Raw genomic sequence first — 27,784 nt, forward strand, 5'->3', positions numbered from 1 at the left:
TAAAGGGATGTTTTTTGCTATATATACAATATTTCCTCATTTATCCCCTCTTAAATGGCAAAAGCCTGCAAAAGAGATGACTAATGGAGAATTGGTCTAAATGAGAATTTTCTGTGAGTGGAGATTGAATCTGGAACACATTTTCAAAGTCCTTTTGCTACCATAATGATGATGGGTAAAGTTCCCACCAGAATGAGAAAGTTTCTTTTGCAACGGAATATTATTATTGGACTTTAAATCTTCTCTATAGGCGAACGTTTAATTGCTTCTTACTTTTATTTGGGGCTGAATATAAGATAAGAAATTAGAGAGGGACGTAATTATTCGCATTACTAGTGTTATGAATTTTTTGGGGGTTTTCTTCAAGTTCGTTTAGGGGATGTTTTGTAATAATTTTTGTTATTCATAATTTATTTATATTGCGGCTATGGCTCAATCAGTTTCATGCTTTTAAAGGGATGAAAATTGGATGCAAATTTGTCTTAATGTGACGCAAAAAATATCAATTTCGCACTTAAATGCCTAATTGAAACTCAAAAATACTTAAAACGCACGATTTTACGTAATTTTCACTCAATTTTCACCAAATAGTAGATTCAAATAGTTCGTAAAATTTATTTTCCATTTCCTTTCTCAATCTTTGTTGTGAAAATCTCCAGGGGAAAAACAAATCCCACCAAAATGTAAGAACTTTAAGTGATTTCTTGTACTATGTTCGTGCAATACCATATATCAATCTCTCATTTTGATCCTCTCTCTCTCTCACTGTGCTTTTGTGACTTGAACATTTATAATATTGAGCTTAGAGTGTGTCGCGTATCAGAGAAAGCATCAGACCTCTCATGATGTCTGCTTTTTTGTTGTTGCACATTTCACGGGCAAAAAGGGATATAATCCTGCAAAAAAAATGCATTTGATGTAATATCTTCACTTTTGTAAGCTCTCTTATATGTCAGATGTTGTAAGGATGTGTAAGAGATGCAAATATTCATTTTTACCAATTTAAATCTCCCTTCAAGAAGCTTTTACCACCCGTGAGCTTTTCAAAATGCATTTTCTCTCTCACATTGAAAGCTTTTCGAGGGTTCTTTTTGAAAGATAATGAGAATAAACAACTCGTTATATTTCTTTTCTTCTAGCATTCGAAATTTAATTTAACCACCAGAGGGCTTAGAATTTAAGGCGCCATCTCGTGCCTAAATCATTTTTTAGTATCTGGCATAAAAGTTTTAAAGTAATCCCAATTTGAATGTCAAAGGAAAAACAATTCGGGACTCAATGTAGGTATTCTAGGGGTCAGATTTATCTGTGACATCAATGAGATAATTGCAACCCTCAGTGTGCCCTCCTGTACAGGACTTTTATGTGTCAGAATGTGGGATGGACTGTGTGTAATAAAATTTCATCTCTTTTTTTACCAAAACGATCCTTTCGGGAAATCTCCCAGTGAGCCTATCATAATCATCACATCGATATGGAGGATAGTCGTCATGCAATCTCCGGTCAACTATCTAACACGGGATGGGGTTTATTGTCTGTTTTGGTGGGCTCAACCCAAGAGTGTCAGACAACAAGCCAGCGGAACGGCCCTTTACACAACGTGTGTTGTTGTCTTGGTAACGCCCCTGCAATTTGCTTCTTGAAGCATTTTTTCGGATTTCCCTCTCTCCCCCTTGAGCTTTAATTTCTTCTTTCTTCACTCAATGGGGTCCTATTGATGTCTCTGGCGGAAGGGCGCAAGAAGAGAAAAAAAGAAGGAAGACACTAGGTACGGAGAAATATTTATTCCTCATGGGGGTGTGAGTCAATGCAAAATTAATCGCAACTGAAGGGAGAAAAAAACGAAGTGATACCTCTTCAGGAAGGTATATAGTGGAATCTCAGTGTAGAACCCCACCTAAATACCCAGAGAGGAAGCTTCGGGATTCCGCAAAGAACAAACGGAAGTGGGTGAGATTGTAATTCGGAATGAAAAGGCAGAAAGTAAATAAAAATACGACTGTGGCTTTCTTTTTTTTGGTTGCCCGGAGATATTCTTTTAGTGCGTCAAGCAATTCCACAAAGTAAAGATAGAACGTAGCATAGGAAACACTTTGAAGGCATTTTGCCAAGAACTTCTCCAAGAAGGAGGTGTGCCAATCTCTGGAGATTAATGTAAATTTAATACACCTTCGCTCTTCATGACAATTCCTCATGTCTTCCTCCACAAGGAATTGTGGGGAAATTAATAGAAGATAATTGAATTGAAACCTAACTAATTTCTCTCCATCACATGTCTTGAAATTTGATAGCATAGAATCAACATATAACCCTCAATACATAGAATATGGGGAAAATGCATTAAAATGACGCATGAATAAAGTAACGGCCAGAAATCTTCGAAAAATTAATAAAGATTCTACAATAAATATAATATGTCTGAAAGCTCATCCGGGGAATTTTTCCCGGGAGGATAAAGCTCTCATATATTATCATTAACCAACAACCGGGTGGGTCGAATAGCATGATTTATATTTTGCCAAGTAACTCGCCAAGGGGTGGTGTACTAAATTGAAATTGGTGTACATCACGGAAGCTTCTCAAAAAAAAACGCGCTGTTTAAGCGTTCCATTTGTCAATCCATTAGTCCATCCGGGTGGTGTTAATAATAAAGTTCAGACAAATGCCTTCATGACTTGTTGAATGTTTTATTTTTGTATGAAATTTCATTGTCTGGCACTGCAATGAAGGTTTATTGTTGACTTGGTCTTTTTTTGACCAAATAAGGGTTGAAAGAAAAGGGGTTGCTTAATTTTTACAAAAAAGATTTTGTCGAAAAACCCGTTATAATTTTTAAAAAATATTATCCTTGATTATACAAAAATTTTTTTTTCAATTTTCTAAATTTTGAAATCAGTTTCAAATCACTATTTTGACGAACAGCGCTATCAGTCTCCTAAACACCTGCGGTGGTGAATTCCAAAAGCTCCGAATTTTATAGCAATTAAATTGCGATAATTCGGGTATTTTATGGTAGATTTCGAATCAGCCATAAACTGCTAAGCTTTCGAAATTCACCACTACTGGCGCTTGCGGAATATGAGAGCGCTGATCATTCATTTTATAGCAATTGGTGCAAGAGCTTTGTAATGGCTTTTATAAGTTTTGTATAAGTTAAAATTATGGCAATAGAAAACTTTAAGATATTCCAGACACACCACCATAAAATTGCACTAGCATAAAATTTTTAAACTGATTTTTTGTTTCTTTTATTAATTATTTAAAGCGCACAATTCGTAAAATAATCGCGATAAATTTATAAAATTAATTTAATATTTTTAATTTTTATCCAAAATATTATTTATTTTATAGCACAGAATGTGTCTCAACTATTTGACCCTAATTATAATTAGGTCTTTGAAAATAATAAAATCAACTCATAAATTGCAGAGAATAAAAAAGATTTTTTTATTTTGCAGAATAATTTTCATTTTAATTTCTTCATCTAAACTGAAATTAGAAGAAGCTAAAATATCTGCTTGAATAGTTTCCAGGTACTATTTCTAGCACGTCTAGCTCTCATTTTTCCATTTAGCAAAATTCAATTTGTTGTGAAGAACATCTCTGCGTGTTGAATTTCATGTGAAAGAGCCATGTACAGTGTGCAATTAGTTTAATTAAAAGAATTGTGTCTGGTGCAGAATTCACCCATTTCCTCAACAGTCCCATTAGCAATATTCTCCTTTCTAAATCCCTCCATCTGTGTTCTGCGGGGATAGCCTTTTGGTACAATATAGTGTTTTCCTCCAAATGGACCATTTGAGGAGCTAAAATGGGAAATGGAAGGCAGTTTATTGATGTTAAACAAGTGATTACATTGAAACATTCCCAATTTCTTCGCAGCTCTCTGCTAGGATAAACATGCAAACTGAATTAGGCTGTATATGTATCCCTTTCTAATAAATTCTCAATCCTTTTTGAAGCCACAGGAAGTTCCAAATACATATAAAATTATTATTTATCTATCACGTTAATTCAAAATATTATTCAGCCTCTTTTGTAGAAACCACATCCACCTGGCTTTTTGCTAAAGTTTCAGCACATAGCTTAATTTGAACGTAAATTAGTCATTCCTTAAATTACCTCCTTCAACAATATGATGATTTTACATATCAAAGGATATGCGTGGTGGTTTTATTGCCAGATTCATGCTTAATGTTTATTAAGCTCCCAAAGGAGTGAACCAATCAACACTATCCGAGAAAATTGAATAATACTAGTAAAAATTTCAGTACAATTTCAAGACTTTTATGTAAATATTTCTAAATTTTGTCACTAAAAATTTTAATTTTGTATTTTAGATATTTTTCATTTTTTTTTCATAGAATAGATTTTCATTCTAATTCATAGAACTATGTAAAATTAAATTAATTTATAAAAGACTTTAACCATATGTTGTGCATAAAGTCCTTTTCACCTGTAAACATACAGTCTCTATAATGAATATTTCAGTGTGATGAATTAACGAATATATAAACGTGTCGATAGATTTATATCCTTCGTGAGAATTTCTCACAATTTCTGCCACCTTTTCCCCCCAGAACCATATGGGAGCACCACCGCGAAAATTCCCATAAATTTGCTTCCCAAATTCACGCAGAATCACCCATATGTTTCACACCACTCTATGTTTCTCACCTGCGATAACCTCGGATGGTGTAATTAAGGCATTACTTCGATGGTACGTGATTTCTTTGATGCGATGTGGCATAAAATTACAGCTAAAGCTGTAAATATCACTGCGAATTTCACAGGCGGAACTTTTAATTGAGTTCCAATGTTCAAGTTCTTTTGTGTGCGAAAATTATGTTACTGGGGATGTTCATCTTGTAACAAATTTTGGATGGAGGGGTGTCTTGCAGAACATTTCATAACCAATTTTCTTGAAATTAAATTAAATTGCTGGATTTTGACAATCTCTCATGGGACTTATTAGGAAGTTTCAAAATTAACTGGCATTCCGTGACATCCGTTTCTGGGATATGTGTACGTGTTTTGTGTGTCACATTGAAATGCAAAAGTAACTAAAACTTCGCATATGACACTCATAAAAGCATAAAGAGTTGCTAAAGTGGAAAATATTGCATAGAATTTCTCTATGTTATTTGCCTTTTCAGCTATGAATCCTGCTAAAAGGATTCTGTTGTTGGGCATAAGATTAATTTTAGTATGTAACTTTGCTGTGGAAAATTACATTGACTTTCCACGGAATTTTCCTTGGTGATTTGTCATTTTCTTTCGATCTTTAAAATATTATTTTTATCTACTATTTCTGTAAAATATCTTTCTCACATTCTCTTTAAAATAATCTTCTTATTCCTATTGATTACATTGAATCAGAGACTTTTCCTATAAATCTCCATAGGAAATTCCTATGAATTTTCGTATCTTTTCTCTGTATTTATATCAAATTGACAACTAAATGTTGAATTTTCTAAAAATTAGAAGCATTTCTTAATTCTTCTGAATTTAATGTAGAAAATTGATTAATGCTCTCTTTATACAAAATTAAATTTGGAAAATCTCCGTAGGAAATTCATACGATTTCTCGTACTGTTTTACCATATTTTTATCCATATGACAAAACATTTAAAGGAACATTAATTAATTCTTTTAGATTCAAAGTAGATTACTGATTAAATATGAAATGAATTCTTTAAATAAAAAAGTATTTTTTTTCTAATAAAAGTCTCCATCGGAATTTCCTACGAATTCTCCTAACATTTCTCCGTATTTTCATCCACGAGTTTTTTTTTTATGCATTTTGGTAAAAAATAAAGGCAGTAAAATTCCTATAAACCTTTATAGATACAAAAAACCATTCCCACTGATAAAATTGCCACCAATAGAGGCAATAGACAACATATTTGTACTTTACGTATTATGTAAATTTTTCCTTGGATGTCACTTTGCGTATTGAAGATTGCCTTTTCCCTGTAGGAGGGAAAAAAGTCTTCCTTCGGGATGTTGATCTCATTTCTCACACTCCTATCCGTTGGGGGAGTAAATAGGAAAACTTTTGATGGCAATACTCTCAAAGTTGATGGATCTTTCACCCTCTGTGAATGGTCTATTTTCCACCCTCACAAGAGGCATGGAATTTTCACCCATCGACCTTATATATACACAATGTTGTGCAGAAATAGTAATTACGCCCTGATTGTTATTTTCTTGGTGCCATCCAGTAGATTGTAAAAAAAAGCTCTCATTTGGGCTTTTCCCATGATCACCGTCGTTTGGGGGTGTTGATTCCGCGTGGAAAATATTCAAATTTCCCTCATTAAATGTACTTCACTGATTTTTAATTTGAATCTGTCGAACACCAGCACGAACTGTTGATGTCCATCGCGCTGTGGAATGCACAGCAGTTTTACTTCCTTGCGGGGAAAGGGAAATAATGTGCTCATCTATGGGAGAGAGTATTGACAAGAAAATACAGAGAAGCTTGTACGAATCCGTTTTCCATTTGGAGATAATTGATTCAATTATCCCTTGCGAAACGCACAAATGACCTTCCTCCTAGCAGATCTGCCATCATCAGCCCCTTAGCAACATCACTATTTCCCATAATGAACATTGCGTTGTTTCCAACACTTTTTGTTCCCTGCTCAGCTAGAAAGTGCCCACCGTGTGCCCATTAAAAACATCCCTCAAAAATCATTAAGCCGCACTTCATACAACACTTTGTGATTGTTTTCTCGTGTTGTTTGTGTAACTTTGAGCCATTTCATCGGGGGTGTACAAAAGAATCCCCATGAAGGGGTTGAAAGGCACAAAAACTATGTCAAATCCCCTTTGATTGAGGAAATGAGGATATGAGGAAAAGAGCTTTCCTCATTATATATTTTTTCATCAACCTAATCGATTTTCCGAGGGAATTTTTTTAAGGGAAGTTTTAATACCGAAATACCTAATGAAAATCCCTTTTTGTCCAGCACATGGTGCGTAAATTTGAAAGGGGCATAAATTTCATGGTTTTTCCTTATGGTACCGCCACATTCCTTTTAGCCCCCATGGGGTGGGGGGTGGGGTAATTAATTTATTTGGTCGTAATTTGGTTGAAAAGCGAGAAAAAGCCTCAGCTTGGTTACTAATCCGACACAATTTGCCAGAGCTAATTAATAAATTTCACTTCATGGGGGGGTTTATTTGAACGAAATTATTCGAATTTTTTGATAATATTCTAATTATTCTCTAATGAGCCTAATTCAGCGACCAAGAAACCCTTGAAATCTTTGAATTTTGCACTGAAATTTCAAGATTTCAAGCTGATTTCAAGGGTTTCTTGGTCGCTGAATAAGGCCCAATATTAGGATTATTCGCAGAAGAAATTCAAATATTAAGTCTAAAAATGTTTAATTCGAACATAAAAAGATTTGTATCAAGCCGAAAATTAATAAATTCAACCGATTCAACCACAAAATGACTTTTAAGCCGAGAAATAATTGATTTTCAGTTACAAAACAGCACAGATTAAGGAACAAAACTTTTTAAAGAAAACTCATTGAAGCCTAAAAAAAGAGACTAAAAAACCGGAAAGTAGTATAAATTCAAAACGAAAAGTCCTAAATACGTTTTTTTTTGGGTTTTAGTGTTTCGGTTTTTAGCAAAAGATATTGATGTAAAGTTAAATATTCAGATCTTTGGAAATATTTAGATTATTCGCAAAAAAAACCAAAATATCCGCCAGTTAAACACCCCTTGTTTCATTTCAACTCAAAGTTTTTATACCAAAAAGGATTTGAAAGTAAAGGATTAAATTCAACGGGGAAACTTTTTAGTTGCTTGAAGCAATAAATATATTTTTTTTAATCTAATATTTTTAAGTAAAAAATAATTTAATATAGAAACATTAATCATGTCTTTGTAAGCCCCATAAGTCACTGATGCAGCTTATTTGGGAAAGAAGAGCAACACACATAGAGTAAATTGTGTAGTTCAAGAGTGAACTGCAATGGTGCTTCACCTTTCAGTAGGTACACACACACATTTTATCTTATCTGAGAGAACATATAGACTGACCTGGGTTCGAGCGAGAGTTTCCGTGAAAATCTTATGGCAGCCCATTGAATGGATTGGTGGGTGAATGGGGGTGAAATGGGGTGGATTGCAGTGGTGCTTTATGTATTGTATACAGATGGTGAGGATTTATGCAGTCCAAGAGGGTTCCATGAATGCACTGTGCACACAATAAATGCGAGAGTTGGGTATCCCACTCATATTTGCTCATAGCATTGAGTATATTATTCTATTCGCATTTTCCGGACATTGGGGTGGATCAGACGTATAGCAGTGAAATACATACATAGTGAATACACGACTGATGGGAGCTTCATGTGAAATTGATCTTGGATTGCCCTAACAAAACGCACACTGCAAAAGAAGAGTCACGAATGGCATTCACACAGGCAGAGGATGCAACCCTTGGGGGAGGGAAAGGAGGATTTTTTTCCTTTTAAATTTCCTTGCCTGAAATTCCATAAGTGTGGGAGGAATTCTTAAGAAACTCAACAAATAGGGAGCAAAGCTGTATTATTGATTTTTTATTCTTCATCTCAATAGACGCGGTAATTGACATGAATTTCCGTTCAAGTGAAAATTTTTCTTTACACGAATAAACAACAAAAACATCCCTTTGCGCGTCAATCACGAAATTTTCCGGGCAAGTCGTTGCCCTGACTTTATTAAAATGATTTATTAAAATACAGTCCTTGGTGCGTATCAGAAACAAATTAAACCTTCCGCCCTAAGAAATCCTCGTCAATTAAAATTCTCACTCGAATTGGGGGGTGATTCGTGCTTCTTGGACATTTCCCCAATTTTGTCACGAAATGTGTCGCACTCCCCCCGCCCACAGGAATTCTCACAGCAGGACGACTATTTAATATTCCAGATGGGAAATATTTGCTGAAGAAATTTGGTTTGAGGACGGAAAAGGACCTTATAAGCGTGAAGTGGATTAATTTCAATTCCATTGAAAATTTTCCTATTAAAAATGGCAAAGAAATTATGTATAGAACGTAAATTATGAAGGGTGGTTTTTAATTATGATTTCCTCATGATGAGGAGGGTCTGTTAATGAAGGGAAAATTCAAAACTTCTTTCAATTCGCTTAAGATTTTAAAATTCTTCAAGAAAATTAAATTATTTCTTTGGAAAAAAAAAACTTTTTTTCTGTACTCGAACCAGGGACTTTCCGATGTGAATCATGTGCTCTATCCATTGCACCAACAGACTCTAAAAATAAACTAAACTATGATATAAAAATTCTGTAAATTTAACGACAAAAACCATGCTGTTTAATCTCATTATAAATTAATTCAAACTGCAGGAAGAAAAGTGTTAGATAAGCCCCATAAAACTTCCCCAAAAATACCCCATAAAGCTCCCTAAATTGAGGAGATACTTCCGGAAAATCCGTGCCAACTCACCCACCACGATTTTCCCATTCCCAATTGCACTGTAATATATGCAAATAATAAATGTGGTCAAAGTGGTTTTGGTATATTTTATTGCTAAAGTTCTTCCCTCTCTCTGTGTGTTTCAGCTTTCAAAAAGGGGCCACACCAAGCACCTGCCTGAGAGCTTTTCACCCCCACACACACAAAAAGGGCTTCTCATACAAGGAATTGCCTGAGAAATTGCCATCATAATGCAAAAGCTACGAAAACAAACTACACTCATCATTCCAAACACCTAAAAAGCTCAAATGGGAATTGGAATTTATATCAGAAGGAACGCACATTTTGAGAAGACTGATGTTGGAGATTTAAGAAGTTGCTCGAAGGGGATACAAACGAAACATAAATCAATTGCAAATCAATCACGAAAATGTCCATCACAGGTTCACTTGTTGGATATGAGAATAACAATGAGATTAGTGGCAAGAAGAATCGTTCACTGCTCAACATATCGGGATCTACGAAGCAATGTCCAAGTCTGAATTCTAGCATAAGCAACAGTGTTATTACGTCATCTAGTGCTAGGTAAGTGTAAATAGACATTTACTAGCCCCTTTTATGCAATAGTATATCCTTCTCTTTATAAACATTTGGGCAGGAATATTGAAATCCTCTTCGGACATACCCAGATGAGAAGCCTGAGAATGAGAGGAAGGTTTCAATAGAAAATGCCCTGTTGTTATGTTGTTGTGTGAATAATTTGGTGATTTTGTTACATCCATCTCTTTGCACTGCAGCACCGCAGCCAAGCATCCAAATCCAGCGTTGATGGAGAGGAAGACGACGAATAGGAGACGCTTCCATTTCAACTCGCTCTGGTCCATTTGGTATGGAATTCTCATGACACTGATGACGGGCTATCTCGCCATTCAGGGTGCTCATCGATTTCTCGGTACGTAAACTATATACTTTATGCTACAACACTATCCGATTATCCGTTTTAGCTTTTTTTTTTTAATCATTTGCATATCCTTAGGCGTTTGATAGACTTCCAAACAAGTGTTAATAAGTCCATTAAATTGAATATTTTAAGATCTTTTTTTTAACTTTTTAAATCTTACTCGTTTATTTGAAATTTATTTTAAAAAAATCATTCATAATTCTTTAATTTAATATAAGGAAATTTAGAGAACTTTTAGGCGCTTCTGGGTAGTAGAAAAAACATTCTTTGAAGTACAGAATGGAAAGATACACCCAAAGGAAAAAAAAACGAGTAAATGGATAAAAGAAAATTAGATTATTATTATTTTTCCATTTTCCACTTGAATTTTCTTTTTAATAGCAACAAAATCGCCTTCAAGTGGAAGTAGCGCCTAAGAGTATGCAAATGTAAGGTTGAAGGATGTATTTTTTTTTCCATCTCAAAATGGATAAGCCAACAATGTTGCAATATTGCACCACAATTATCCCGTCAAAAGCACAATATCTCCGTTTAGTGGAAAAATTTTCATACAAATGAAAAAGTTATAATTAAAATTTTCTTCAACAGTTTGTTCACTGTTACAATGGAAATTGGATGCACCGTCCGTTGAGTTGAATATACAAATTATTTTATGCGGTTTCGTCTTCCTCATTCTACCCATCTTCTTCATCACAACGATCTTTAAGGTAAAGTAAAAAAGAATTTTGCTTGAAAATCTTATTTTAAGAAGTTTCTTAGTTTTGGAGTTATTTTTTAATTATCCTAAAGAAGAAATCTTTCAAATTTTAGAGGCTTCGTAATTTTTTTTTTGTCAAATTTGTTAGCATTCCAGCGCCCTTTGACCCTTGAATAAGGGGTGTTTATCTGTCGAATATTTTTTTTTATACCTGTGGCGAATTATTCAAATATGTATTATGCATAAATGTCATTCGCCAAAAAAATAATAAAAGTAAAAAAATGTACTGGTAAGCTGACCAAGCTTACGAGAGCTGTGTTTCTTTCAGTGTACCAATTTTGTGAGAGCAAACTAGAACGCGAATTAATTCAAATACGCGCAAAGTAGGGAAAATTAGAACAGTCATACCCTAATAAATCTTTAGAAGGCTATATCTCGAGAACGGATCCATAGATTTTCATAAATTTTTTTTTGTTTGAAAGGTCTTGAAGTCAGCTATAACATATCGAAAAATGAGAAAAATTTATGTCGCCATTTTCGAAAAATTCGAGTTCGAAATTTTCGAAAACTTTGTTTTTTATTTTAGCGCCTCTTGTGGTAATTTCTCGAAGTTGCAATGTTCTAGACATTTGAAGGGTTTCACGAAACCTTTCATTTGCGCTTGAGTTGATCGAAATCGGACTTGTAGAACCCGAGATATGACATGCCAACTTTGGAAGGCTATATCTCGAGAACGGCGACATAGATTTTCTTCATTTTTGGCATGGAGCTAGATAATATAGTCAGCTATAACATATCAAAAAATGAAGCAAATCGATAATGGCGTTTTCGAGATATTCATCGAAAACTAATCGAAAATTTTGTTTTTGATTTTTGGCCCCCTAGCGGTCACTTTTGAAACTTCGGATGTTCTAGAGAGTTGTAGGGTTTGTTGAGATCTTTCATTTGAGCCCTGGTTGATCAAAATCGGTCAAGCCGTTTTCGAGTTATGGTCGATTTTCGATGAAAAATTGTGGCGGCCATATTGACTAAACAGCTTGACCGATTTTCGAAAATGAGGTATCGTTGGAAAGCTCTTGATGGCCCCTACAACATATCAAAATTTCAGCCCTCTAGCTATAATAGCGGCTGAGATATAGCGAAAACAAAATTTTGAGGTTATTCAAAATGGCGGACGGAGGGGTGGGGGGTAAAATTTGACATCATAATCGGATGTCTTCCAGTCGATATTTAAACTTTGCCGTTTACCGCAAGTCTCTATCTATTACCGTTCTCTCGCAATTTAGCGTTATACTACGGACGGACGGACGGCCGGCCGGCCGGAAAAAAATTTTTTTGGCGCATACGTTTTTTGGAATGTGGGGACCCTAATTCGTGCTCATCCCAAGTTTGAGCCCGATCTGACGACTTTCGATTTTGCTCGGTACACAAAAGCTGTGTCTGAAAGAAACACAGCTAAAAGAATTAACACGTTTTAGGGTTGAATTTACTTCTTTTGAGTAATATTTTAGTTTTTTTCAGGGTTGAGTTGATTATTTTTGAAGCTTTTGTTACTCAATCTCTGTATATATGGACTGAAAACCAAAAAATATTTCTTTGGCATTAATTTTAGTGTTTTTAGGCTTTAAATTACTACTTTTGGGCTTAATTTTAGTCATTCTAAAGTTTGAATTAATTTTTTTAAAGCTTTTATTGCTCAATCTCTGCATTTTTAGGACTGAATTAAAAAATATATTTTTGGGCTTGAATTCATTTAGTTTTTTACTTTTTGCTTTTACTTCTTTCTACCATTCTCAAATCCTCCAAGAATTAAATTTATTACAACTTAATAATTTTATTTCCTTTGCAAAAGGGGATTCATTTTAGCTTTTTAAGAAATTGATCGCTTGATTTCTTTAAACTTAAATTAATTTCTCACACTTCTTAGAAAGTTTCAGAAAATTAAATTAAATTTTGTAAATCTGAAATTTCCTTTAAACTCTGATACATTTAACAATTTCTCCTTGGCAATGATTCCTCTCATTCCCCTTTCTAAAATATTGCTGAGCATTTTCATGGTAATTTCAGATCGGAAATCTCGCCAATGATGGCATCAAATTGGCAAGTGGAGCTGGAAAGTGTTCAGCAGAACCACCAGATGGTCTCGAAGAGGAAGCAAAAGGTGGTACACTGAGGTAATAAGATTGTGGTTTGGCATTCGATTTAACTTTCTGCCATATTGCGGGGATTCCTATCCCTATTTCGTATAAATATATGTCATGCCAAGCTATGTCCTCTTTGCAGGGCACTATGGACACATGGGGGACCAACTTCGGCATTCTTGCACGTTGTTGCCGCACTCGCCCTCCTTATACCACGTCTCCTACTCGAAGCACGCATGATTGAGAATGGATTATTACCAAAAGGTAAGGAATGTCTTCACATTGAACAATTTTATCATCAAAAATGAACGTGATCATTTTCAAGGCAATTGCTTTTAAAGGGGGGTCTTCCACATTCCATTGCCCCCAACATAAAAGCTTCGGTGGAAGCTTCAATAGGGTACGGGTGGTTTAAATTTATCTCCAAACAAAGATCTAAATCACATAATGCAATTTGACCCTATCTGTTTGTGAGAATCTCCCTCGTTTAAATTGACTAAAGGATCATCCTATTGCTTATTTTTTGCCACTCTTCTGCCTGCCGGCAAGATGAGCTTTTGTGTAATTCGAATACAACTTCGCCTCCCATTCATCTATGTAGGTTCTTTTTTTTATCCCAACGCGACAGGAAGATGGAAAGGCATAAAATAATGGGGTGAAATGCGTTCAGTTGATTTATCATCTCGTTCTACAAATAAAATCTCTCCTCCCCAATTGGGGAGCGATATAATAATAAATCACGAGACATTTCCTAATGGCTCGAATATTGGGTGAGAGAAATTGACGAGGAAAGTACTTGAAGGAAAATTTGATCTCTATCATTATACGAGAAAAACGTATTTTCCCTTTTGCAAAACTTCCGTCAACTTTTCGAGAGATAGAGAGAGATTTCCTTGTGGACATAAACACGTGAAGCTTTTTATCCAATACAATCATCTCTAGAGGGCTTTTTGTGACTTTTTCTTTGGGTTGGATTGTACATTCGTCGAACTTTATTTGTAGTTTGAATAAATTGAATAAGATTTGCTTGTTTTTTTTTCTTATAAGATTTTAATAAGAATTATTTAATCAATTAAGAGAATTAGTGAAGTAATTTGATGAATTTTCTAACTTTCTCAGACATGTAATTTCGTCAAATTACTAATACGAATATTGAGCATAATTATTGATGAAAAATAACTCCCTTGGAAAACCCCTCAAACTTCCACACTAACTCAATAAACAACAAACGCAATCTTTTCAATGTGTGGGTGGGAGAACTTGTTGCGAATTTATTTATTATTAAATCAATCACAATGGAGGACGTGTTGCAACATTTTCTATATCACTTTATCGGTATGTCAGCTAGAAAAGTTATTTACAAGCACTTAACTCATCCCTCAAAATTAAGGGAAAATTGCTTCAACCCCTTTTATCCTTTGTGACTTGTCTTCGCATGACTCGCAACTTTATTACAAAATTCCCAACACAGGGAGGGGGGTGAGTTAAAGTTTCCATGTCTATATGGGGTTGAAGAAAAAAAAAGAAATCCAAAGAAAACGGGGAGCTTTCTTACTAAGGTGGGCATGAAAGAAAAATGAATTTCCTCTATGAAGAAAATCCTTTTGAATATGAAAATGAAAAGATTTTATTAAAATAAATTCAATATCCCGTGAAAAAGCAAACTATACGGGGAGAGACTGCAAATGACATTTTCTATTTTAATTAAATACAAAAAGCCAGACTAAAAAGGAAGTCACGGGAAATCTTACAACCAAAATATCCTCCTTTCGTAAAGGGAGGCGATATACATTACACACTCCGTTGCTTTCGTTTTACATTTTATTAACTCCCATGGAATTATGATACTCTCTCTGTGTGTTGGAAATTAATAAAGGGGAGCTTTTCAACTTTCGCCATATGCTGGAGCTTTTTTCGTGTAGTAATTGGATGTAGATATATTTTTCTTTGAAGGGATTTTAATCAAATTATGTACTTTATTTTGTATTATAACTTTCGTAGACTGAGGGATTTAAATCATTTAAATCTCTCAGAGGTTAAACTTGTTGAAAATTTTCTTTCCTTTTAAAAAAAAAAGTGAAGTCGTATAAGGAGTTTACACGTTTTGTGTGGAAGAAGCTTCGCATTCGAGGAAATAATCGGATTAATCGGAATACTCCCATAGTCTTCTAAAAGGATCAAGAAAGAATTAAAAAATTGCCAAAAAGACTTTTTAGCCATATTTCACAGGGATTACTTAAGATGAATTGAATTTTTTTACTAAAAATACAAACAATGACGTCACCATTGTATTTTTTGTCCCTTTTAATGCATGAAGTATTAAAGCTAATATGCTTTGTCGACGATTTTTGACAAAGTATATATAGCATTACTTCATGTATTAACAATTGAAAGACCAGATAGTTCTAACCTCAAAATCTGATCTGTTAAAAAAAGATTAAAAAACACGATAGTGACGTCATTGTTAAAATTTTTGAGTGACTAGCTCATTTTTTATCGATCTTAATGGAAAATTTAGGATTTTTTGTTAGGTATTTCTTATTCTTTTTTTCCTCAAGGTGAACACAAATCAGAGAATTATGAGTTTTCCTATAACGAAACGGATAAACTCCTTTTAAAGCATTTTCACAATTTTATGTTTCTAACACTCTGTGTAAACTCTGAATAACAATTTTCTAGTTCAATGAGATATTCAGGATGCTGAGGAAGACATTATTTGATTCCAATTTACCGCATTTTGTGAATTGTACGAATTCACAAAACGCCCCAATGCCCTCGAACAGAGAACATTATTTCCTACACCAATCTATTATAGAGAAAATTTTGGACTCTCTCCAGGAATTTATGCCAACAAACCCACATCTGCATATGGAATTACGTGTGGTTTTCAGGCTATAATTCCTCTACGATGGGAATCTTAATCAAATTATTTGCCATTCAAAAGGGACTAAAGTGAGGTTTTCCTGCCAATTGCTTGAATAGGTAGAGAATGGGATTTTCACCTCTGTGTACGCCAAAAGTTTCTCAACAATCTTCTTTATCAGATTTGCTCCTTGAAAAGTTTTCCTATAAAGAAATTTTTTTTCTATGTGTGTTTTAAGCAAAAAGGGGGTGAAAAGTTTAAAGTGTGGACAGTTGGGAGTCACGCAAATTGTGTGTACAGAGCAAATTAATTAAACAGGGATTACATTGGCTTAGTGGGGAGGATTTTAATCAGGCACACATCTTCCTCGTGGCGTATACATCTCGTGACAAACATAATTGGCTCTAATGAAGGCTCTAGAACATTGCGGAACAATGTTTCATGCTAAAAAATTACTTTATTAAACCGCGGGATCATCATACATCTAACTGATGGCTTTATCCACGTACGAAGGGGGTTTTTGGGGATCTAAAAATTCAAAATACTGTAACACTTTTGTGTTGAAACAACAAGAAATTTAATTTATTGATTATTTTTTCTTCTTGACACAAAAAAAAATGAATGGAATCCCTCTGAAATAAATTACGCGTAATTTTTCTTTGTGATTTAACTGGTTTAATTAAAAGTTGTCAAAGTAAGTAAAATTCTTACATTCTACCCCAATCATACCGTCAGAATTTTAACATGCACAACATAACGTAACATAAAAATACAAACTTCAACGATAAACTAATTATTTTCCTTCCAATATGGGGAGTTTAAAGTATAGAAAAAAAATGTATTGAATTTTCTTGCTCATTTATGTTAAAATACATGAATATAATTTAATTATTCTCTAGGGGTAGAAAAATTTTCTACGCTGCTTTTAAAAGAGTAGGTATGTTTTGAAACCCAAACTGTCTCTCGGGGGTGAACTTATTAGTGGAAATTGTGTTGGAAAAAAAAGGAGCGCAAAGAGCCCCCAAGCGCGGAAGAGTCATAAAGTTGAGCAAAAATATATTGTTAGCCATAATTCATGCCACTGCGTGCGTATATGGGGTCTGAAATGTTGGGGAAATGAATGAGAACGAAGTGAAAAGTGGTGGAAGAACGTCGATTGTAGGCATGTGGGGGGTGTATATGTAGCACAGGTGGATGACGCTAAAGTTTAAAGCAAAAGGGGGTGTTCTGTGTCACGAAATCTTCATAAATTTGCATAAATTTATAGTGTCTGTGAAATTTTTCTTTCATTTCTCATTCAACATGAATGATTTCATTCAAACCATATCCTCCTCCAAGGAGCATCTAACCCTCAAGGATTTACATTTAATGGGAGGGTAGGTGGGGAAAAATGGGGTTAATCATATGAAAGTTTATTTGAGAATATTCTAAATATTTTTTTGAGCATAATTAATGAAGAGAGACAGAGGGATTATTTAATTTTCCCAGCCCTTAGAAAATTTTAACACTAAAAATTAATAATTTTAGTGAAGAAAAAGGATTTTTAGTTGTTCTTTTTGCCAAATCTTTCGAGTTCTGTTTCATGCAAAAGCTTCTATTTTCCACTCATAATCAAATCTTTATGTTTCTTGCACTGCCAAGCCCCCTACTGAGGGGACTTAGGGATAAAAGTCATTCACACATTATTATTCCTCTCTGTGGGATCATGAGTAAATATTGCATGAGATGCGGGGTGTGTGGGTGGGTGGAAAGTAAGTCGGGGTGTGGAGGTGAAAGTTCACTGCAAAGTAGGCCAATGAACCGCTTGACGGATGCTTCCTCCCATGCTGGCATGCGTTCCCCTTTCTGACCCCAATGACAATGACGTCGTGGCAAAAGCTCCAAGTGGGGGTGGATCAAAACTTCATTATTCATGCTGCATTTAAGCTTTTGTGTCATGAGCTTTCCCCGTTGTTGGTAACTCTTCGTACGTAGCCACCCCTTACTCAACCATATGGCACGTCACTCAGAATACTCTTTGGATTTACTATTATATACTGTATATACCTAATCCTATTAACTGACATATTTATACATCTTTCGGTGAAAAGCTCCTGGGAAATTTTATTGAAGCTTCCCCACATTTTTTCCATATATATTAATTCTCCACAAGTGTTTGTCTCCATCGTTGTTTGCCACTCTACCCGTAGTGAGATTGTGCCATTGTGTGGTTTAGCCATAAAGGGAGAGAGTAGCCTTGTGAATATTTTATCGCATCTGCATACAATTCCTCCTTTTAACCCCCCAATCCATTCGCGAGAAACTTTCAAATGGGAGGCGGGAAAGCTGCAAATAATTCTTTCATAAGATAAAAGATGGGTGATTTTATTCATATCTCGTGCTATGCAAGATTATTGCTCGATGATATTGCAGTGGGTTGAAGAGAAAGGTTTATTTTGGGTCTTTTTTTTCGGGGGGAAATATTGCTAAAATATTTAAAAGGAAAATTTCTCGCGAGACAATGAAAATTTAAAGATATTTTCTTTTCCTTTTTGTTCCAAATTGAACAAATTAATTAGATTTTAATTGAACATAGAGCAGCTATTTCAAAAAAGTTTTCCAGTTTTTCCAATGAAAAATAGTTTTCTGATTTTCTTACGCTAAGTAAGAATAAATTAAATAAACTCATTTTCATTGAATGTGCCAAAATGCCTCTTCTTGGGGATTTTTTTTTCAGGAAAATTGTTTGAATAAATTAAATAAAAATTGATGCATGTTTTCCGTTTGAAATTAAAATGCAAATTTATCAATTAAACAAGCTAATTTTTGCACAAAGTGTGGATTGACATGCGAGGGCGTTTAATGAGTTATTACTTTAGTACAATATTGAATCAAAATACCCAGCAATAGAGTTATTAAATTGTAATGAGGTGTACTCATGAAATTTTTCCATTATAAATGAAAAGCTTTTGCAAATTTTCCTTTAGAAAAATTTCCTTTCCATTTGAACTGGAAATAAATATAAATTTTTCAAATTAAAGCCCTTTAAAATGTTTTTTATAAACCTTTTTCTTTGGAGATTTTAAGTTTTTTACAAAATGAGGAGATTCATATAAGTTTGAGAAGAAATCTCGAGAATCATAAACCATCCAGACATTGCATTAAAATTTATCAAACTCCATAAAACTTTATTAAAAAAAAAACTTGATTGTCTCACAAAATTCTCTCAAATGTAAATGAAGCATGGTGGATTTATTCATTGAAATCGATGGTTTGGAAAGCAAATGGAGCTCATTGAGAAGAAAAGGGGGAAACCATCTAAAAGATTTATATTCTTTTTAAGTTTTCTGTAGCAAGAAAAAAATGTTGTTTTTACTGCATTTTCAGAAGAGGGCGTGGAGAGGGAAACTTTCATTGATGTGTTGCAAAATGCACAAAAGCACGAAATGACAATTTTATTGACAGACCCTTGAGTTTTCCATGCACATACATAAAACTTTTCCCGTATATCTACATCATGAAATATCCTTTCGTGCAAAGAGCAAATTATACTAAAAAAAATTGAACAAGAATGGGGTGGTTTGAAGATGGAATAAAAAGAAACTAAATGCGGGGGAGGTTGTAAAAATTCCTGAAGAATCATAAATTGCGAAAAGAAATCACGTGAAATGCAAGTTAAAAAAAATCACGCGTGGCAGTTTTTCCTGGAGCTGTTGTCTTAATTGAATTTTCTCCCTCAATATGATTTACTTTGTGCCCATGGCGGTGGTGAAAGTTTCAATTTTGCAAAGCTCTCATGGCATCCCTGGCATCGCCTCGTATTTCAGTCCATCAGAGTGGCGACAGACAGAGTGGTGGAGTACCCCATTGGAAAAATAAACAAACACCCGGAGACTCCACTATAAATACATTCACCCATTGTCCCCTTCATAATTAAATTTATCTCTCACTCTTTCCACATTCTAGGGGAGTTTTTTTGGGGGGATGATGTGGCGCACTCACATCATATGTGAGGGGGTGGGGTGAATTCTCTTGGCCCATGGAGACATTTATCGCCATCATCCTCAGACACTACTCATGTGCGAAAACACAGAGAACTCTAAACGTGAGCAATTTTTGGGGGGTAGAATGAATGGGAAACAAAACAAAAAAAAAAAACATCCCCCAGGCCATGGAACTTGGCCCTTTCTCCCCGGACAAAATTAAGTTTGTGCCACATCCACATTATTAGTGTGTTATCTAACCACTCTGTCATTTTTCACGGTGGCAAACGACTTGCAAAAATAGAAGCTTTTTTTCTGCATGCTCTTTGCTATTGCAAACAAAGCCCCCAAGGCCCCCAAAGGCCTAAACATTCGGGGGAATTATGGGGGGAAAAAGCAGAAGAATAAATGGGATGTATGACAAAAATTTACGTATAATTCCTGTATATTTCCACACCGGATGGTTGGAGAGAAAGTAAAAGGAAGTATATATGTAGCAGAATGAGATATGAAGAGTAACAGACAAACATTTATCATGTCTCGCTAGAAAATTCAAATGGAGTTTACCTTCGATTATGATGCATCATATTTACCTTTTTTTTTTTGAAAAATCACAATACTCTCTCTTTGTATTGTGATTGATGAAATATGTAGGTCTCTACGTCGGCTACGTCGAGTACGTCAGTTGCTAAAAGCCGGTAGATATATTCTGGCATTTACTCTTCATCGAGTTTTGGAAAATAAAAGGATATTTTTCATTTAAAATTGGTGAATGAGGGAAGGGTATTTAAAAAAAAAAAGAGAAAAATGATTTGTGCTTTACCAGGCGCCTCCACTGACTATTTTTTCTTATTAATGAAAGAACTTCTAAACCCTATTCTATGTTCTTTTAAAGAAATTTTGATTTAATTAAATTTTAACTCATATAACTTTTAAAAAAATGAGCTTATAAACTTTCTACATTTCTATTTAGGTACTAACTCAATTAATAAATCAATATAAATAAAATGAATTTTAATTATTTTCTATTTGAATATTGTGAGCCATTCTTGATTTAAAATATGCGTTTCACCCTTAATAATTAATCTGCGAAGATGTTCAAAAGATATAGGTTGTATTCCATAAATAAATTACCTACATTAATTAGAGAAACGTGATCTAATTGCACGTTGGCGGATGGGGCGCGTTGCCGTGTTCTGTATTCGAACCGGCGACCTTTGGATGCGCACTCGAGCGCATCAGGAGATTGATACACTCCTATCCGTAAAATGGCCCACACGTGGTAGTATCTAGCAAGGCCGCCCACTACTTCTCCGCAAGGAGAACAACAACATCATATAGGGCGGCCGGCCCTGTTCCTATATGGGATGTAGCGCCAAAATATTTTTTTTTATTATTTTTATTTTTAATTAGAGAAAAAAGTTTCTACAGAAAATTCTTTGTATGGAAATGAAAATGAATTGATGAACTTCAGTTCTTCTCACGAATTTATTCTGCTATTTTTGTTAATTCTGTATATTATATTCTGCTATTTGGACTGATTTTGCGTTTGTATCTATTATTTTTTATTTATTGTTTTCTGTTCTTTCGATTGATTACAATACTTTTTTTTTTGAATTATTCTATCATCTACATAATAAAGTACTTCTTATTTGATTTTTTTACTGTTTCTTACTGAATAACTTTTCAGTTTCTTTTCCATGATTTACTTAACTTGTCAGATTTTCCGCTGAATCCTTTTTTAATGGTATTTCCTCAATGACCTATCCCACTAACATATGTTCTAAAACTCAAAACGAACACTCATAAAAATATTCCTTCACACAATAACTTTTGCTATTTATTCAATTTATTTTTGGCACCTCAATACGCGCGATATTTACTTGTGATTTGCGAAAGGAGATTGGAAGGAATATATAAACTCCATCTCAACTAAATGTGCGAGAAAATCATCTGCAAGTGACATTTCAATTTTCTCAAGAGATCCCCCGCTAGACACGATGACAAGTTAATCTTGTGATGTGAAGTGTAAATACGTTTATTAAAATTAATGCTAAAGATTGATTATCAAATGATATGAGTAATGTGTGGATGCAGCATAAATTGCAGTTAATCACACTAATGAAAGATGCGGGATGAAAGTTTAGAGAATCCTTAATGGAATTACGGGAGATATTTTCACGGAATTTCCCAGCTTATGCAACTAATAATATTTTGGGGGGTGTATTCCTGTGTGTCAGAGAGATTTTTGGCAGTAAATAGTTTAAAGTAGTTTGAAATGGGAGATGGATTAACCCCCCTTTTCCTGCTGCAACCGTCACTTTTGAAGTGGCATTCAGTACGGAGTGTTTGCGTCTGTAATTTTGGGATTTGCACATGTTTGGCGGAGGTGGTGTCGCTTTTCCTGAAACGTTGAGGCACTCCCCCCTTTGCATGGAAAAACTTTCGAAAATTCACAAAATAAATCAAACGGAATTTTTGCACCAAATGTGCCCCACCAAAAAAGGGAACAAAATGTAGGGGGTGTCAGAAAATGTTGGGGATTTATGCAGAATGGTTCAAAAAATACAAAATATACAAAGTAGTGGGAGGGAGGTTCTTTATAAAGAATCAGGAAAAAAATCCTCCTCCAAGTCTGAGGCGATTCTTCGTACCAAAAGCGTTTTACTATAAATCAGAATATTGTCGGCCAGAATGTCGCCTGTGTGCATTTTATTCCTCTCTTACACAGTGCAAAACAGGATAAAGATTTACCATTGTGAATTGCTTTCAATACACACGATATTCCCCAGGTGTGAGGTAAATGCCGAAGAAAAGCTTCAAAATACGGAAGAGGTGTGAGAAGTGAAAATCCGCCTGAGAGATCTCTCTTTCCGTTCTATCTGTTAAAATGTAACGAGGTAGAAGGAAAACTGTAGAGGATTTGAAAAGTTTTTCCATATACTATCGTGAGAAAAAATCGATAAAAGAACCACAAACGGACTAAGAAGTACATACGTATTCAAAGTTGTTAAGCAAATTTAATTCTTACCATTCTTTCATAGACAATATCTATTTGTTTTCTTTTGATATTCTTTGAAAAGAACATTTGACGATGTTCGCTATTTCCGAGTGAGTGACTAACTGTGGTGACAATGACAAACCCTTCTCGGGGGTTTTAATTCTTCTTCGTTTCATCTGCTCGAGGCATTTTCATTTCATTCATTTTACTTGAGAAATGAAAACTAATTTTGTGAATTCAGTTGCGGTTTTGAGATAATGGGTTCATTAGCTGCGGTTTCTTGGTGAATTTGATTTCAATACTAGATGGCGCTAATTTTCCATTAGTGTGAATATTTAAAATTTAAAAATATCTGTCGGTTTTCTGTCCATTAAATTGTCTATTTTCAATAAAACAATCAATTTTATCGTTAAATTTGAAGTAGAACACAATTTTGTGGGACAAATTTAGCCTTTTCCTCTAAATCTGCTACTATTTATAGCAATTAAAGCATGACCGGTAGTATACGTTAATTACATTTAAATGTGATTGATTGCGAAGCACTGAAAAAGCCATCAATTTGTGCAAATTAGAGCATTAATGTCATTCATTTACGCTGATTTGTGGAAAGTAATTCTAAAATTTGGTGTAGGATTGAAATGAAAATTACATTTTTACTCTCACCTAAACATACGAGCATTTTCAAGAGCATATATTTAACTAAATGGAAAGTCTGTACCTATATGAAACTATATATAGAACCACCCCCAACCCTTACGGACGAATAGAGTACAGATTTAATCATTGATTACCGACGTTTGTACACAAAACACCCTGCGCAGAGTATAGTATTAGCTGGCAGGGTGGAAATTAATTTAAAACAACCCCCCTCAGTCTGCAAAAGTCGCCACTATGGCATAATTTGCAAAAACTCCCAAAATTGTCTCATTTTCTCAGCTTGTCTGCAAATTATTTCTGCCTAACCATTTTCCATTTGGGGTACACATAAAACACCCCCCCCCCCCCTATCCACCCATAAAGGGGTTTGTCTGGGTGCGAGAAATGCATTTTCACTCATTGAGAGGGATAAGGAGGATTACACATAGTAAATGTAAAATTGCTGTACTCCCTTGAGCATAGTAAAAACCACACACAAACACATAACCCCTGCACATATAATAATTTCTTTACTGAAGAAATTTCTTAAGAGAGAAGGAGAGGTTTATCTCACAGTTCCTGGAGGCACTTTTGCGTCGAAGGAAAGCAAATGTTGTTAAGCAATCAAATTCTAATGAAACCCCCCCCCCCCTCTATATGTTTTATGCTTTGATGTTCGTCTTCTGGAAACGTGGAGGTGGTGGGAGGAAGGCGTGTGAATAAAAAGCACGATGTGAGCAAATAAATGTGCCACATTGAGCCATAAACATTGAGATAACTTCGTTAGGGACACGAGCAGTACACACATAACTCAATTCCTCAACATATAAATCATACACTCGAGAAAATGGCATAAAAAAATTCCAGATGAGTTGAAAATTTTTCTATCTGGAAAATCTCCAAAGAGAGACAGAGAGGAAGGTTAAAACATAGCTATTTGAAGGAAAAGGAACTTGCTTTACATTCTTTCACCCACATTCATGAGGAATAGTCTATGCGTTATGTTTATGTTGGTAATAAAAAACAAATTTCGAATATTGTGTGTCGGTGGCTACTATGCACCCTCAAAATCCTATGCTCTATCATTGAAACCTCCCACTGGACTCATATATCTCCAACTGAAATACCGAAACTTTGGCACACGACCTAGTGGTTCTCAACATGAGGGCGTAAGACAAGAAAATTCAAGCAATACTGCAAAATTTTTTAAAAGGAGATAAAAATTTCTTTATTGAAAGAAAAATAGCAAGGGGTTTTAATTTTAATAAAAATATTCGGACCTGAGGGAAATATTCGGTTAATTCACAAAAAAGATATCTAAATATTTTGCCGTTAAACATCGTTAATTTTTAGTCAAGCAAAAGCATAAAAATATTAAATACAAGCCTGAAAGATAGGTACTAAATTCTAGCCCAAAAAAGGCTCAATCAAAGCCTAAAAAGTTTTAAATAAAAAGTTGTTCGTTTTTTAGTTTTAAAAAGGCTGACATTAAAAGGAAAAACTTAAATATATAAACATAAAAAAGTTTTAAATTCAAACCTAATAACTTATTTGGTTTTTAGTTTTACAAAGCCTGAAATTGAGAAGAAAAACAAAAATAATTCAAGGCTCGAAAGTGCTAAACTCAAGCCTGAAAAGTGCTAAATTCTAGCCTACAAAGTGATAACTTCAAGCCGAAAAGAGTTGTCTAGTTTTAGCTTTTAAAAAAAAAGGATAAAATTGAAAACTTAATTTATTTTGAATTCTATTCAAATACATCTCTTTTTCCTTTTGTTCTCAATTTTGAGCTCCAAGTAAATGATAATTTTTCTTTTTAAATATTCTCAGGAATATTCCCTAAATATCACAAATTTTTAGCGATTTTTGGCTTTGTATTTTTTATATATTTGCTCTTATATTGACAATCATCCCTTACAATACTTATGTTGATATATAACGACTGATTCTCTCTAAAAATAAATTTATATATACTACGTAAAGCAACTATTGAGAATCCAAATGATTGAATTACTATTATTGGCTTTTTCATATCCCCGAAGGAAATGTTTTCCTTTCTATAAATAAAAATCAATTTCTGCATGGAAACCCCCCGTATATATAGTTTGAGAAGCATCTTCCCTCGTTTTCTTGAAGGAGCACAAAATAATGCACACATATGGCCCATAATATTGTGGAAGAGAAGGAGATTGGACTTTAAATTGTATTACGGTGTGTGTGTGTGGGGGTACGTTGTCGTTATCCTTTTATTTAAGGATTTACCACGAGCTTTTCATACTGTCGCTGTGAAGATACATCCCAACACAGCCTATAGTGTGAGAGCATTTTGGAGCATTTGGCTGTGAGTGGAGTATGTGAGGGAAATTTATAGTATTGTTTACGCATCACTTGCTTGCTCAACAATGTGCATCCACCATCCCTTTTTTTGCACCACCAAAACCACCCCAGCCCTCACACATCATGTTTGCCGCAGAGTGCTTTTCGGGGTGTCAAGCTTTCATGGGTTTGCTGGGTGCTGGCGAAGTGAGTGAGAGAGAAAAAAGTGTTACACACTCTTTGTAATCCCCTTTTCCGTTTCCCGTTGTATGTACATACATATGTATATATATTGTGGCACTGCCACACCCAATTGTTCTTCCCCAGTATTGCATTAAAGTATGAATTTCCTGGTGAATTCTTTTGCACCACTATCTTTCCTGACCGTCGTGTCTGCTTGAGGGGGGCAAAACTCTCCCCGTTGGAAGACAATTGTGTACCTATAGTTCCTTCCTAGACCTCAAGGGGGTGGTGGGAGGGGATGCGAAAAGGGTGATATTTATTGTGAGGGAGACGCATAAAAATCAAATCGAATTTTTATGGCCTGAATCCCGCTGTCCCTTTTTCGATAAATTGGAAATATCGATGAGAGGCAGCATTGAGGGTAAAAAGATGGAAAACCTCCATGGCAATGCATAAGCTAAAGTAGAGAGCTTCAACAAATATCCTAAAGGGATGAAAATGCACTATATACGTTTACCATCTAACTGTGATGGATTGTATTATTCTCTCTCTGGGTATCAATACCAGTCAAAATTCTCCCTCAACTTAGCACCCACCTGGAAGTGTCCATTCACTGAAAATAATACAAAATCGATTCACAATTTTCCCATTGGCAATTTTCAGAAGCCCCCCTAACTGTATTATGCTACATCTGCCACCCATTTCAGCTATAGGTATGTGTGGAATACCTAGAAAACATTTATGCACACGAATTTTTGATTCTTTACATTTTTCCCCAAATGAAAAATAAATGCCACGTCCAGGGGAAAAATTCTTTTCGTGAATTTTCTTGTTTACCTAGTATAAAATTGAATAAAATTTTGTCTTGGAAATGTTTTGATTTTTTTAACACAACGTAGATATTTGAAAGGAGTTTATTCATTTTTAGGCTTATTTTGGCATTATATTGAAAAGTAATTATAAAAAAAATACATAAAAATGGAAGAAAACGATTACTGAATTTTCACAATATTAAAGAAAAGCCAATAATTTTTTTTGAAAGAAAAAGGGAAAAATTTAAGCAAAATTAGATTTTTTTTTATTAATGAGAATTATTTTAATTCATGGTAATTCGCAAGCCTTTAAAGAAAATCATATACTATCTCCCAGTTCTTTTAAAACTAACGACTAATTCAGATTTCACTTCCTTAATCTCTGGTCAGTGTGTGTAAGTGATTAAACCCATCCCCTAATTCGAAGAATTAATTGTATTGTCCGGAGACCTATCGGAGAACATATTCAAGGAAAGGTCCTTTTCATTTACCTTTTGGGAGGACTTCATTCCAATGCCCTTTCTGTAATCATATTAGCACCCCTCTGCGTAATTGTAGACAAGCAGATTTGGGGGTGGGAGGGTCGGTCACATAATCCCGTGTTGTGTGATTTCATGTTTCTCTGTAATTTCCACAGGGAGAGGATTAAGCATGGACCGATGAAATATTATGCTGTATTAATCAAATGTTTGTTGTGACCCCTTTGCGAAATATGAAGCCTCACCCAGACGATCCCTTTGGAATTTTAATCACAAACTGTCCATGAAAAATATAA

The 27,784-nt window shown here is 34.7% G+C and overlaps 2 protein-coding genes across 2 annotated transcripts in view; one reads left to right on the top strand and one right to left on the bottom strand.

The window, feature by feature from the left end:
* Positions 1-27,784, bottom strand: part of LOC129795977 (prostaglandin reductase 1-like) — a 211,683-nt gene that overhangs the window by 80,583 nt on the left and 103,316 nt on the right. The window lies entirely within an intron of this gene.
* Positions 1-27,784, top strand: part of LOC129795962 (protein tincar) — a 108,217-nt gene that overhangs the window by 46,094 nt on the left and 34,339 nt on the right. Inside the window, exons 3-7 of the mRNA XM_055837548.1 lie at positions 9,587-10,025; positions 10,238-10,392; positions 10,990-11,108; positions 13,166-13,272; positions 13,382-13,503. Coding sequence (XP_055693523.1) covers positions 9,871-10,025; positions 10,238-10,392; positions 10,990-11,108; positions 13,166-13,272; positions 13,382-13,503 — 658 coding nt within the window. The 5' untranslated portion in view covers positions 9,587-9,870. The remainder of the gene's footprint in view (positions 1-9,586; positions 10,026-10,237; positions 10,393-10,989; positions 11,109-13,165; positions 13,273-13,381; positions 13,504-27,784) is intronic.

Source organism: Lutzomyia longipalpis, chromosome 4 (genome assembly GCF_024334085.1).
Source record: "Lutzomyia longipalpis isolate SR_M1_2022 chromosome 4, ASM2433408v1".
Classification (NCBI taxonomy): Eukaryota; Metazoa; Arthropoda; class Insecta; order Diptera; family Psychodidae; genus Lutzomyia; species Lutzomyia longipalpis.